The 15,224-nt window shown below is 36.9% G+C and overlaps 1 protein-coding gene across 4 annotated transcripts; it reads left to right on the top strand.

The window, feature by feature from the left end:
• The first annotated feature begins 677 nt into the window (after positions 1 to 677).
• LOC141437499 (alpha-amylase-like) lies at positions 678 to 13,648 on the top strand. 4 transcript variants are annotated; one of them, XM_074100916.1, is made up of 11 exons: positions 678 to 763; positions 2,261 to 2,440; positions 4,592 to 4,749; positions 5,227 to 5,398; positions 5,746 to 5,861; positions 7,199 to 7,388; positions 8,666 to 8,839; positions 10,473 to 10,604; positions 11,615 to 11,815; positions 12,635 to 12,796; positions 13,549 to 13,648. In XM_074100916.1, exons 2-11 carry the CDS (start codon positions 2,264 to 2,266, stop codon positions 13,567 to 13,569), a joined length of 1,503 nt encoding a protein of 500 aa, XP_073957017.1. In that variant the 5' UTR covers positions 678 to 763; positions 2,261 to 2,263; the 3' UTR covers positions 13,570 to 13,648. The 4 variants fall into 4 exon arrangements, with proteins under 4 accessions (XP_073957017.1, XP_073957016.1, XP_073957015.1 ...); XM_074100915.1 differs by lacking the exon at positions 678 to 763 and adding an exon at positions 777 to 1,000; XM_074100914.1 differs by lacking the exon at positions 678 to 763 and adding an exon at positions 1,968 to 2,033.
• The last annotated feature ends 1,576 nt before the right edge of the window (positions 13,649 to 15,224 follow it).

Raw genomic sequence — 15,224 nt, 5'->3', positions numbered from 1 at the left:
ATGATTGTAGGTATCCACTAAAGTTACAACAACGTTATACAACGTAGCCACTATGTAAACTTTTTTTTTGTTATAACAAGTTAGGTATATTTTTATAAAGTTTTGGTTTGATTAAGGTACCCTACTTATATGGTTAAAACAAACGATATTTTGTAAACTATGTTTTTTTCTTTATTTTTCTGCAATAAGGGCGCGCTTGCTCGGTTTTGGATTAAAAAATTATTATTTTACCCCGACGGAGGTCCGTTCCATGCATTTTGACGCTGCTTAACTCTGGGTACTCGCAAAACAACTCTCAATTCGTAAACCATGGTCCGTGAAAGTCTAAAGGTAGCTCGTAATGTTATCGTGGTTCATAGACAACCAAGCGCAATATTATTATTTTTAAGGCACAAAGGGCCTGACCCACAGGTTCTGCAAGTTCAGGTGGTCTCTGTTAAAATATTCGAACAAAATAAACAAAGAAAGCATCAATGATTGCAATTCTATTGCTCTGCAAGGCTCAGTGCTCAATGAGCAGGTAAATGGAAGGCAGGTAAAGGACGGGCAATGTCAAATCATCTCGGAATTACATATCTACCTATATTTACTATTCGGTAAATTGAGAAAAAATAACAAAAAATAAGATTGATTACCGCTCGAGATAAATCAGATGACCTAAACCTATTCACACGTATTTGATGTAAACATCTTTTGTAAACGATTGTGAACGTGTATTTATCACGTAGGTAGGTACTCGTATATGTCATCACTACAATAGTAGGTAAGTAATTGAAATCCGGTAGGTAAGTACTTGCTGGTGATCCACATAATAGTTGATTAGCATTTGAACTAGTAGGTGTTCGTTGTTGTTAGAATTGTGTGACAATATAGGCTAAGAATTGGACTGTGCTATGATTATAAATCCGTGCGATTGTTACATATACTTGTATTGTCAGTGGTGAATATTATAATATCGCGGCGAGATTAATGTGTTAGAATACTTTCAATCTTCGGTCAGGCAAGTACCTTCATTTTAATCTATTTTCCCAAATAGGCATTTTTTATCAAGAAATACTCAGGGATTTCAGATTAAATTGAGAATTAGATTTTTCCTACGGCATATCGCTCCTAAAATACAGGTTATTCTTAATTAAATAATTTAAACATGATGTTGTTGTTGTCTGGATTGCTGAGTAGGTGGAAAAAATTGTGACCTACGTTGGGAAAGGGGCCTGATTGTATATTTAAATGTATGTGTGAAAATTGTTAGTGTGTGTGTGTGTGTGGTTGCTTGCATGAAATTTGATATATGTGGACATTTGGAATTCAGGAATAACACAAAGGCCACTTTTTAACTATTCCGATATTCCGACAAGAACGAGACACGCATGTAAAATTCCAAAATCGTTAGGTTACTGCTAAGTTTAGAAACGAAATTTTTGCTCGGATGTTCTTCAAACAACACATCTAAATGAGACCACAATGTATTTTTTCGGAACTCCTATGAGAAACTAGCAAAATCCTTAAACTTTAGTTCAATAATGTGTTCAAGTCAGTATACCTACTTAGTGAGATGTGTTTGTTATTACAAATAGGTATAGGTTCCAATTTAATTTAATTATAAAGCTCCAAGTCGGAACCTCCAATTAAAAAAACAATAGCTAAACTTCATGGTTCACACGAGCGAGGCTGCGGGTAAAAAAAGTCATACCCGTAATTAGTAACATAATTTCTTTGAATATGACGGTCAACGCCCTGACCACCAAGTAATAAGACGAATTAATTGCATAGGGCCGAAGACTTAACCAACTTTTGTCATTAGATTACCTATATACCAATCAATTTTAAATGAGCATTCTGACCCATTTTATCTTTATTTTATAGTTCTAATAGTTAGATACTTAGGTACCTACTCTGATCCTGTCCCCAGTTAAGTTTGAGTCATGGCTAACGAAGTCCCTCCTGAATGAGAGTAAAGGAATAATCAAAAAGAAGAACAAATGAGGGAACCGCAACTTACCATTGGTACGAGAATTAAAGAAATCCGACGCGTTGGTATCTTCGTTATTGGGATTCATTCGGATGGGAAAGTGGTCTTAATTGCAATCAAAATTAAAAACCTATAAATCTCAAATATTTCTGGAAATTCTGAATTATTTACTGCCCATGGGGAATCCATTTACATAAAGCTGCCCTTGTGCTAAAATATTCATTTCATTATTATTATCTTATATCATGGAACTGTATTATTATTATATTATGTAAATCTGTCTTCCAGAAAATGCTTCTCGGATTAACATTACTCTCCCTATTTGGGGCAGTGACATGTGATCACCACGCGCGGACCAACCAATTGCCCGATAGATCCACAATCGTCCATCTGTTCGAATGGAAATACAAGGACATTGCGGATGAGTGCGAGAGATTCCTCGGCCCTAAGGGATTCGGAGGTGTTCAGGTAAACTTTGATAAAGCCACTTAGGTACGTTTTCGCGTGGAATACGCTATAAAACTGTAAAACTTCGCTACGTTGATTGGAATTTCCAAGCTTGTGCTGCAATTCAGCGCAAGCTACTAGTACACTCCTAGCACATTCTAGAACAACCTTTTGTTTTTTAAATATCCAAAATGTCGGTGTCAACTTCAGTCACATCTCCACATCGGTACTTTGTCAGCCAACTAAGTACTCCTATGTTGCATTTGGAATAGGTTAATTTGTGCACGCAGATGGACACACTATATTGTAAAACGCTTGAAAATTAGTGGAAACTTTACAATTAGACAATGAATGTGAATATACCAGAACTAGGTCGACATTCGTGTTTCTTATCTGAAAAAAATATTTGATGAGCAGTAAAGGTAATCGTCGTGCACCGATGGATGATTTTATGACGATTATTTATAGATACGGTAAATAAATAGGTACTTTAGCGACCCTTAAAGACATAACTTAGGCTAAAGCAGCGTTTCCACCAGAGATGTGCGAGGATGTGTTGCGAGGAATATGTTTTTCATCAACCAATAGAAACGCTTCATTTACCTCGCCTCGTTCCGCTCAGCTGTTTCCACCAGAGATGTGCTGTGCGAGGATGTGTAAATGAAGCGTAGGTATCTTCTATTGGTAAAACACATCCCTCGCACATTATTGGTGGAAACGCTGCTTTAAAGCATGTTTAAAACAGAGTTTTTTCGCAAATCTAAGTTATGAGTAGGTATTATTAAAATTTACTTCGTCTAGTATGGAGAATTGCGGTGGAAGCAATGCGTAAAGAGACTGGTAGGTAAATGTCGACAATAGTGACATTACCTTGCTTGGCAGCTTGTGAAATTACCAATCCAATTTTAACAAATAATCTGTGCGAAATGCGTAGATGAGCTGCGTGAATGAATTTAATTTTCTCATTTCCTTCACAAGAAACATTTTACTTTTTTATTCAATGTCATTTTTAGCACATAATAATATTGTAGCTACATTCATGTTTACCTATGTAATTTCATTCTGATTCTATGGCGGGCTTGCGAGGTCTACGATTTACTATAATCTCCGAGTTAAAGTGGTGCATATGTGTACGGTGTTGAAACCGCGGTGGCCTATTATAGTGGTTTGACCTATCTATCGCCTCTCAAGCAGAGGTTCGTGGGTTCAAACCCCGGCCCGCACCTCTGAGTTTTTCGAAATTCATGTGCAAAATTACATTTGAAATTTAACAAGAGCTTTACGGTGAGGGAAAACATAGTGAGGAAACCTGCACACACCTATGAAGTAATTCAATGGTATGTGTGAAGTTCCCAATCCGCACTGGGCCTGTGTGGGAACTACGGCCCAAGCCCTCTCATTCTGAGAGGAGGCCTGTGCCCAGCAGTGGGATGTAACGAGGCTGGGATGATGTTGATGATGATAAGTGTACGGAGCTTGTAACTTTACAGGTTTAACGTTTTGTTTTTTTGCAAGCAACTGTGTCACTTTAATTTTGTGATCTCTATAGTGTGTATTCTCATATTAAACATAAATATTTAGGGGCTGTTTCACCACCCATTGATTAGTGTTATAAATGACGGTTAAATGTGATGCCGTCTCTGTTTGTTTTGTTCGAATAGGCGTCGGTTAACACTAATCAATGGATGGTGAAACAGCCCCGTGCCCTAGTGCTTTACTAAATAGAATGAGATGATTCTTCTAAATTCCGATGAACTTGGAGGTGTGAGCCCGGATTCAAACCCACGGCCCTCTGCTTGAAAAGTTATAGGACAAGTCATTAGGCTACCACGACTTAGGCCGTCTTGCAGAAAAAAAAAACTAGATTTAGTAGTTAAACCTGGCTTAAGCTTGACAGTTCCATACATTTTGACACTACTAAAGTGAGCTTACCGCTAACTTGAGATTTATGTGTTTCCAGCAAGTAGCCATTAGTACATATTGTTAGCAATAGAACATATCTTTTGAAAAAGGAATGAAGTGTCATTTTCTTTGTATAATTCAAACTTACAAAAAAATAAATTTAACTTTATCTATGAGATATTAGGTTTTAAATTTCGATGTTATATTTTGTTGTATGGTGGATCGCAGGAGGAAAGACATAAAATTTCAAAACATTACTCGTGCTTTTAGATTTCCCCGCCGTCTGAGAATGTGATCATCCATTTGGCGAATGGCAAAAGAACATGGTACGAGCGTTACCAAGTCATGTCGTACAAACTGAAGACGCGTTCGGGAGACGTTGAGGACTTACTAAACATGACGACCAGATGCAACGACGTCGGAGTTAGGTAAGATGAAGCGGAAAGTAAAAATTCCTGCAGGTCCTTAATAGTGGAACCGCTCTTATGAGTAAAGAATTGAGTGTTTGCCTCTTGTTCGTACATTCACTCTTTACCTAGTGAAGAATAGTTTAATTTTGAACCACGTTCAGATAGATGTAGAAGTAGCGATGGCTGTTAATGAGCAGAAGTACAAACGGGGCAGGGTGCACACGACAAGCGTAAGCGTATACCGATGCGTGACTGTCACATGCGCAGAAATTAACGGTCGCGCTGCAGCCAATTGCACTGCAAAAATACAATTTTCTATCAAGAATTATCAATCACGTAATTCTTGTCAACGACATCAAAATTGACTAACAGTACAGTAAAATGAACGTGCTTGTCAAACAATTTTAACCATGTAGTGACCTCGTAAAATATAAACCTAACCGACTGCCCAAAAAGGAGAGTTTAAGCAGTATTTTGTGCTTGACGACTCAACAGAATCTACGCAGACGTAGTGGTAAACCATATGTCGGGCAACAACGAAAACAACGCCGGTACGGCGGGAAGTACAGCCGACTTCCAGAAATATTCGTATCCTGCTGTCCCTTACACCCACGAACATTTTCATCATCCTTACTGCTCTATCGACAACTACAATGACGCTAGCCAGGTTAGTAATTTATATGTGTTCAATTTCTTTAGTTTCTTAACAGGTATACTTACTGATATTAAAAACGAGAAAGTAGGTTTGTTTGTTTCTTTATTTGTGACTATTTCACGCTTAAAGCACACCTACTCAAACTGGTCGTAATGAAATCTGATATTGAAATAGTTTGAGACCCTGAGAAGGACAAATTATAGTTTTCATCTTGGAAGATTGTACGAATATAATTCACGCGGGGGCGTGATAAACGAATTAAACTTAGTGTAAAAGAGAAAAAAAAAAATTTCCACATCTCGAAGTATATTTTATCAATGCTACCTGTATTTATTATTATTAATTTTTTTCCTATCCAGGTACGGAATTGTGACCTCGTTGGACTAAAAGATTTGAACCAGACCATGCCATATGTCCAGCGTAAGATTGTACAATTCTTCAACCGCCTAATTCGCCTCGGCATAGCTGGTTTAAGGTGAACAAGCTACTGACCTGCAGGGCTACTACGAAACTCGAAGTTCGTGTCGTGCGGTCCCTCTGACACATAGGTATACTATTTAATACGAAAGCGAGAGGGACCGCATGACACGAACTTCGAGTTTCGAGTTTCGTAGTAGCCCTGCTGACCTTATTGTGGGGGATAACAAATATTGAGTGTCGGTGTGCTAATTGCTTACTTGTACCTATTTATAGTAGTAGTTTTCTAATGATTTGTAGCTTATTATATTAACAACAACGGCTTTAAGCAAAATAGTATCCCATATTTACTTCAAAGTTCATTGTTTTCGAGATATTTGGCATCAAAGTTGAGCAAAGCTTCACGTCAAAGTTTCACGTCAATAGAGATACGAAATAGTTGTTTTTTTTTTCAGACAATGTTTAAAAAAATCATACAAAATTAAATATTCATTTTTTTCAAAATCCGGTAGACAAAAATGGAGATAAAAGATTGGAGAACCGATAGCCGTTTGATTTATAATTCTATCTGTAGTGCAAAAGTAGGAGATACGATTCAAAACTTGTCAAAAATCAATGAAAACCTCGGGTAGCCCCTTAATATATTTTAATTGTTTATATTTTTTCATGTGTCATCCATCGTAAACACTGCTTTTAATGTTTTAAAGTTGCGCAATCTTGAATCTTAACCGATACTTATCGTATCAATAATAGCACACCTGGGACTTAATCATGACTTATATGGACTCATGAGGCCCAGATTATTGTAAACACATATGTACGTATGTATAGCTAGTTCTGAGTTGCAAGTTTTTTTTACGTTGGCCTGACATACTGCCGTTTGTCTTGATAGGACAGGACATAAGTTAAAATATATGTGGATTTCAACATTAGGTAATCTTTTTGATAATAGACATTAAACGGGTTCTCACGATGCACCACATCCACATTGCAGAGCCGTGGTCATGAGTCGAGAACCATAAGATCGGGTTACTGTGGCCCTGAAGGGTATCTTTGGTCTTTGAAATTTTTGTTCTTTTATGTACATACGTTTTAGGTTTGATTATTGCACTGAAATTATGACACATTACCATATGGTGAGTTTTAACTGCCCCCACGCTTTAGTGTATTTTATTAGACGCTTCTATACGTGGTTTCCATATGGGCCAAAGTTACCCTTCACTGGGTTCCTCGATCTTACGCTACCTTAATAGGTAAATAAAATATACACGTGACCACAGCCGCAACAATGTGGGCGAATCGTCGAGGTATATTTAATAATATCTTAACATACAAGTAGGTGCGTGCACTGCAAAGGTATTATTAGTAACTAATTGCATTAATTGTAAATTTCAGAGTGGATGCAGCGAAACACATGTGGCCGAATGACTTAAAGGAAATATACAAACAACTGCGCAATTTGAACGTAGATTTCGGGTTCGCCCCGAATTCAAAGCCTTATATTTTTCAAGAGGTTATATATTATGGCAACGAAGCCATCCAACCGAGCGAGTACACGCATCTGGGCGACGTCACGGAGTTCAGAGTGAGTTTCACACGAGAAGCCTTTAATGTATTATAGTTTGTTACTATTTCGATTCTAATCAAATAACTATATTCTGCCCTCCAAAGCCAAAAGGCGCTATCTAAAAAAAAACACGAGTTATTTATTAATACTATTGTGTAGCTTAAGAAATTCTGCATCACGCGGTATAAATAACTCAAATGTTTTTTTTTAGATAGCGCCTTTTGGCTTAGGAGGGCAATATGGGCTTACAATTTCATTAAGTTACACACATGAACTAATACTTAGTTACTAACGTAACAGATTTCATACAGGCGTTTCGCATTTGCTATATTCACGAACAGTCAACTACAAAAAGATGGATGCCGCCAAAGTTAAAAAAAATCATGTACGAGTGATCGACTATGGGTTTAATAATATTATGGTCGTGTACAAATATTTTATAACATTTATTATTTCGATAATCTTCGTAGTTGTACATTACCAAGACGTCAAAAATATCTATACTTACACCTTTATGTCACTAACTATAAGGTCGATGTATACATATATTTGATTTGACGCATAACCTTGCATAAATATTTACGCCTTTGACTCTACATTTTCGAGTACGTACCAAAATCTACCGAGTAATTAATACGACATTTAAGTAAAGGTTGGAGTACCTACCTAAATTGCGGTGAAATAATATGCACCTATAAAGTTGTTAGCATTACACAGTCATTTAATACTGTTCTGTGATTTAATTAAAACATACCTACAGATATGAAAAATGCGTTGCATAGATTTAGATATGCAAACTTGATAAGACACAAGTTGTATGCTGATTACATTATAGTCCTCCATATGAATATCTGTAAATACCTACTATTTAGGTATTATCATAACATAAAGGGTTCTCGTAAGGGTTTTTTTAAAACGGCAACACTACTTATGTATTTTCTCTAACCTGTGTAATGTGTTACTGCTGTTATTAATAAATTATTTTCTTTCTTTCTATCGTACATGCATATGCCTGATAAATATTCAAAGTCGCCTAGACTTAATAAAATAGAACATCATCATGATCATCATCAGTCGAAAGACGTCCACTGCTGAACAAAGGTGGGAGGCCTCCCCTTTAGAACGCCACATTGAACAACCACCGCCACTTGCATCCACTCTCACGGTGTCGTCAGTCCACCTTGTGGGAGGCCTAAGCTGCCAACTCTTTGTCTTCCGGTTCGTGGTCGGAACTTTAATCTCCCAAAGGTAATCTATATTAAATAGAACTACAGTAACTAATCATATATTTTTAGGTGGGTTCAGAGTTAAAGAATGTGTTCCGTGGTAATAATGCTCTGAAGGGGCTGGTGACCTGGGGAGAAGGTTGGGGTTTGGGACCGAGTGATACTGCTCTGGCCTTCATCGATAACCATGACACCCAAAGAAGCAATGATGTCTTAACCTACAAAGAGTCGAGGGCATATAAGGTAAGCTATTTGAAGTAAATACCACAAAGGGATAGCAATAGCATGAACAAGGATTCACTTCTCTATTCTCTAGCTAGTCTAACGACTTTCTCTAGTGTCAAAGAATTACAGGTTATTTTCCTGCCTTTTAGAAAGGTAGCCCGCTCCTTGAAGATCTTCCAGGCGTACGCGCTTGTGAAAATCGTTAATAGCTGAAGGGGTGAATGTGATTATGCTCGACACAGAGCTCGAAATTGCACCAAAAATGGCTGCTGCACGTCCGTCTTCAGATATTTTTGACTATAATCCAGCCAGCTACGATATTTATGACGGCATCTGAACAATACTAGATATAAAAAATGCACCCAGCAATTATAAGTATATTTATTTTATCGTTAACATAGTCACCTACGAATAAACATTCTTATCTCTTTTTATCTACTCTGTGAGTTACGCAACAGTGCACTGGTAGTGCAATTATGGAATGTCATGTACATTGATAATGTTTTTAAGATTCATTATTAATACAAGGTACCTTTAAATTATTCCGGAAAATTTCAGCAGATGGATTAGTTTAACAGAACATCCGTGTAAAAAAACTGCCCAAGAACCTATGAAATATTCCTGAATAATTTTAAGAAATTTCGTCATTTATTTAATTAACACTAGTATTGAACTGACTAAATCAAATTGCGTTATAGGTAAACATTTGTGTAAGAAATATGTTAGACTGTCCCAGATTTTGGATATGATATTGAACTTTATTTTTCATTATCATGCAAAAGCAGCTTCAGAATAGCTGTAGAATTAAATCGTTGCTAAAGATTAACTGTCGTAATTCGACTCACTTTACATCTTTTGCACAAGAAACGCCCCAATGTCTTCTTTGATGAGTACGTAGACGACTTACTAAGACAAGGTTGTATTAAGAATCAAGCTTGCAGCAGTTTATCTCCAAGGAAGCTCAAGTATTACTACCCTTTTTATATCTTGAATTGTAACAGACGAGCCAATTATACCTAGTAAAAGAATTTTATGTTTTTATTTTGTCTAGCCACTCTGCTCTTTGTTTTCTTCTCTTACCTGTATGAGATTTTCTTTGTCTTGCAATATCGCACGCAGCTCTTATCTTGTAAAATAAAAACCTGGAAAAAAAGACTGGTTTTCCGGCAACGTAATAAACCCTTAAAAACCTAGTACAAATAATAAAGTTACTATATCGCTTGCAGAGTCCGTACGGACTCTCAGTTTAACTTGCAGTGATCAACTTCATAGAAGTTTGCTGGAAGTAATTCCGTGCAGCCGATAAATGTATATTAAACTGAGTTAAATTCGAATTATTAAATTAATATAGCTATATATTATACTCGTATCATCGCTCGCGAAGGGAGGTGGGCAGGGCACAATAGGACTAACGGTTTTTGTTCCTATTCTCCATGTGCCAGCCAGTAAGTACTACAAATTGTTTATGCGCCCGATGTCTGGCCGGAAGATGTGGTGTTCCGTTTTTTTCGTGGCTTTAGCAAAACGAATATAAAAAGTCCTATATATTTGTGCATTTTTTTACATACATTTTGAATTTTGCAGTGCATTAGCTTGTAACTGTAAAGTTGTAATATTTGTTTTTTTATGAATAAATAAATCGATTCACCAGGGAGCAATAGCGTTTATGCTCGCTCACCCCTACGGGGAGCCTCGGATCATGAGCAGCTATTTCTTCAACCACAGCGACCAAGGACCACCCGCTGACAGCAATGAGAATATTGTGTCACCGAGCATCAATAGCGTAAGAACTTTTCTTTTAATTTATGATTCTTCTTTGGTTAATAATGCTTCTAATCCACAAAGCAATTGTAAGAAGAGATGGCGCTTTTTCTCTTCAGGTAAAAAATTAAAGGCAAAACCACAATAGTTATAGGAAATGTTTAACGGTGTGCATGCAACAGTTGTGTTTCAATATGAGATTGAAGGGACGTTACAAATTTTAACGCCAACGTACGCGTGTGTTCCACTATGACTTGTTTTCATGAAAAGGAACAGATTTTTTTGAATACAGAGATATCTAAGTTAAAAATGAGTCCCGTTTTGAGTGTTTCAAAATTGGAATATTCCAATGGGTCACGTGATGGTATGCTTTTTAATCGTGGAAACGACAATTATAATATTAAAAGCATCTCGTTGGGCCAATTCATTCGGGAACTATCTAAATACTTACCTAGCGTACCTACCGTGCCTTCTGTGGCCATTACTTGTGATGAAGTTGTTTTAAATAGTAAATACATACCTTAATTCCCATGCAGCCGGTGATAAACTTAGGACTGACGCTTTAGCTTTTTATTTTCTCCTGCTTTCAAGGATCTATTTGTTAAGAACGGCATATAAAAATATCGTATTACCTTTACCAGTAGACATTGTTATTCTTAAGCTACATACTTAGTGCTTACTATGGATGGCTCAGCGACCCAAAGGGAACCTTTGCCTCCGACACCATAGAAACCCACTCTGCTCTCTGCACTGGGCTGGGCCACGTCTCGCCACTCCGACTGCTGGAACTGGGCGATATCCTTCTCGAGCTGTTGCATCCACCGGTATCTTGGTCGTCCGACAGGGCGTCTTTCTCATGGCATTCCATTACACGCCCGCCTCACAGCTCGATCTTCATCCATCCTCTCAACTTAGCCAAGCAAGCGGAGCCTTGCTGCCTTGAATTCTTCATTCTTTATTTAGGGCAGCAAGGTTTCGCTGGCTTGTCCATGGTAGACATTGTAATACCAATCTAAATCGTATTCTATTCAGGACGACACCTGCGGCAACGGTTGGGTCTGCGAGCACCGCTGGCGTCAGATCTACCAGATGGTTGCTTTCAGGAATGCCGTAAAGGACACTCAAATAAAGAACTGGTGGAACAATGGAAACAACCAGATCGCTTTTAGTAGAGGTGACAAGGGATTTATCGCTTTTAATTTGGAAGGGAAAGATTTAAATGCAACTTTGCAGGTGAGTTATTTTAATATAATACATACCTACTCTTTATAATATTACTAGCTAGCTAGTAGCTAGACCCGGCTTCGCAAGAGTGCAACTTTTTAACAAAAGACATGAAATAAACATCTATAATCAAAAACGATTAACTTTTTTCACCTCCCTTTCCCCAAAACTACCTCTACGCCCGCGTCAAGCCGAGGCGCATCACTAGTTGCATAATATTACAAATTAATATAAAACAGAACGAATATCATATTGAAATGAGCGATTGTCTTTAAAAAATTGACATATTTCATTGGTGAGTTTAGTACCGCTGTTATGGTATCTATCTATCTGTTTAGATTTGTTGTGTATGTGTATTGTATATAGTTTTATGTATGCTTGATACTGCTCTAATCTACTGTAAATTGCACCACCTGCTAAAATGTATTCCTTATTTCTGTCCATTGTAAAGGTTGACTGGAAGAGATCGCTCTGACGCGATAAGGCCGCCTATTGCTTACCTTACAAAATCTTTATGTATATACTTGTTTTTTCTGTACTGCTTACTGTGTTGGTGTGCAATAAAGAGTTATTGTATTGTATTGTATTGTACCGTATTCTAGGAAACCCTATAAATACACAAAAGACGTGTGCGCATAATTATCAAGGGGCGAAAGAGTGTCATACTTGTTCTAGAAGGATCTACACACGATAAAATTCATTATTTCTCGTATCAGTATTATAGATTAAGCATTGTAATAGTATGTATGTATAATTGAATACATTGTCAGCTGTATTGATTATGATTAAAAAAAGTGTATTATTTTAAGAGCTATAATTGATTTCCAGACTGGCTTACCACTTGGGTTATATTGCGACGTCATCACAGGCAAAAGGCAAGGCAACGAATGTTCTGGAACCAAAGTTTCTGTGAACAATCAAGGGAAAGCCCAGATCTACATACCCTCGGCTGCTGAGGACATGCACCTTGCAATTCACGTCGGGAAAGAGGTATGCACTACCAATTAGAAAAAAAAACGGTGAAAAAATATCTTAATATTATTTTTCTGCTTTTTTATTATTATAACTGAATAATATACACCAGCCTGTTGCCCGCGACTGCGTCTGTGTAGAATTAGTCTATCGCTATCCCGCGGGAACTATTATGTAATTTTCCGGGATGAAGAAATTATCCTATGTCCTTCCCCGGGATTTAAACTATCTGTATACCGAATTCTTAATCGGTTCTGCGGTTTAGACGTGAAGTGATAACAAACAAACAACCAAAAAGACTTATAAGCTTCTTAGAAGCTAAATTTGACCCACTCCAGTGGTCCGATTGACTTGAAATTTGGTATATTTATGCATATTATATCTGGTGACAGCTCAATAATCTGGTTGTGACATCCTGGTAGTCCGGCCAGGATCGTTTCCGCAGAACGGAACTCCTCAACGGTTAATGGCATCGACTTGAAATTTGGTACGGAAATGTAGTTTGGATGACAATGCAAGTACAGTCAGCAAAAAAGCTTGAATTAAAAATGAAATTTTAACAAAAACTTGTAATATTTGTGGGATTTATTTTAGTGGGACAGTAAGGCATTTTTGTGCTTTTATTATAACTGAATGATATACTAGACTTTACCCACACAAACACACATACTTTCGCATTTATAATATTAGTATCGATTTAGTAGGATAGAATGTATATTTTTTAACAATTACGTGAATGTTCTCTCATATAATTTTTTCTTTTGTTGCAGTCGCAGATACCAAGCGTGTAATTGTGCACACCTGATACATTTTTCCACTGTTTTACAATGCATTAAAAATATACTTACCCGAAAGATTTGGAAATATTTATTTACTTCTTTATTTATTTTTGGTTTCTATTCTGTATCACTTTGTTGTCCGTTTGTGTATCTGTTGGTTTGTCTGTTCGTCCGTCGGTCCATCCAGACAGCTGAAATTATTATCCCACCTAAAATATTCTCCTGTAAAATATTGCCAGAACGAGAATATATAGCTTGCAGTGTTAAAAAGTTATCAGATCTAAAGTAGAGCCAAGCCTAACTCTACTCGTCCTTACTCTACCAACCCTAACTTCACAAACTCTAACACCATATGTGGCTTTGCCGATTAATTAAAAAACCGGCCAAGAGCGTGTCGGACACGCCCGAAATAGGGTTTTAAATAGGGGTAAAAAAAAAATTTAATTTTTTATTCTACCATTTTGTCGGCATAGTTTATATATATATTCGTGCAAAATTACAGCTTTCTAGCATTGATAGTCCCTGAGCAAAACCGCGGACGGACAGACAGACAAACAGACAGACATGGCGAAACTATAAGGGTTTTGTTTTTGCCATTTTGGCTACGGAACCCTAAAAAATGTGTTTTTTTTTACAAAAGCGCACGTTACGTTAGTCTGCCACAAATGCTTATTGACTTCATTGATCTACGCGTGACCTGTTGAAAATAGATACATGTAAACACCGTGTTTTGGATCCAACCACTTTAAATTATAACATGAGATGTGCAAAAGATAAAAAAAATGATTAGTCATTGTTTTTATCTTTTGCACATCTCATGTTATATTAGATTTTTCAGTTTTAGAAAACAGATCGTGATTGACTACTTGTTTAATTCAAGTCCATTTCCCATAGTTCATGGAAGTTAATTTTTGTTAGGGGCTGTTTCACCATCCATTGATTAGCGTTAACCGACGGTTAAATGTGATGCCGTCTCCGTCTATTCGAACAAAACAAATAGAGACGGCATCACACCTAACTGCCAGTTAGCGCTAATCAATGGATGGTGAAACAGCCCCTTAAAGTAAGTTGTACAAAATTGAGATGAACTAATAAGCAGCTATTTTTCACTTGCTGCAGGTGTAAAGTTCGTATTATGCTAGATCGAGGGGACATAAAATGAATTATTATGCTCTAGTGCATAAAGTAAAATATTCGTCTAAGACCAAGGCAATCAGGTGTAAACAGCCACAAACAAAGAAGTTTCTACTTACATATTTTTGTAATATTTTTTAATTTATATAAAACTAAAAACAAAACTAAAAAGCAGAGTGTAAAACTCGAGCATTAAACCCATTTACCCCTTGACATGTCTATCCACCTCTATATGCCTCGGGTAAAATGGCTCGTTTTATGCTCTTGTTGTACAATCTACTTTTTCTTCGTACAAAAACTTACCTAAAATGTTTGGGAATTCTAATTGCGTGTTAAACATGCACAAATTGAAAGTAGAAATCGTCATAAAAATATGCCTACTTAGAGAAAATTCCAATAATACAAAAACTATAATAGCACTTTACTGAAACATTTTTCTTTCGTATCTAATATTACTTCTGAAATTGGCTACATATGAAAAGACTTTTACATAAAAAAAGTCTGAAGGAGATCGCCAAGGGTTCGGTAGGAAG

The sequence above is a fragment of the Choristoneura fumiferana genome, chromosome 17 (genome assembly GCF_025370935.1).
Source record: "Choristoneura fumiferana chromosome 17, NRCan_CFum_1, whole genome shotgun sequence".
Lineage (NCBI taxonomy): Eukaryota > Metazoa > Arthropoda > Insecta > Lepidoptera > Tortricidae > Choristoneura > Choristoneura fumiferana.
This window is presented reverse-complemented; position numbering and strand designations above follow the sequence as displayed.

Bases quoted from the DNA above. Each gene is read 5' to 3' on its own strand.
- LOC141437499 (XM_074100914.1), top strand. From the start codon at position 1,983: ATGAGGGAACCGCAACTTACCATTGGTACGAGAATTAAAGAAATCCGA. The intron at 5,862-7,198 runs GTGAACAAGCTA...TGTAAATTTCAG, and splicing joins CTCGGCATAGCTGGTTTAAG to AGTGGATGCAGCGAAACACA. The intron at 8,840-10,472 runs GTAAGCTATTTG...TCGATTCACCAG, and splicing joins AAGAGTCGAGGGCATATAAG to GGAGCAATAGCGTTTATGCT.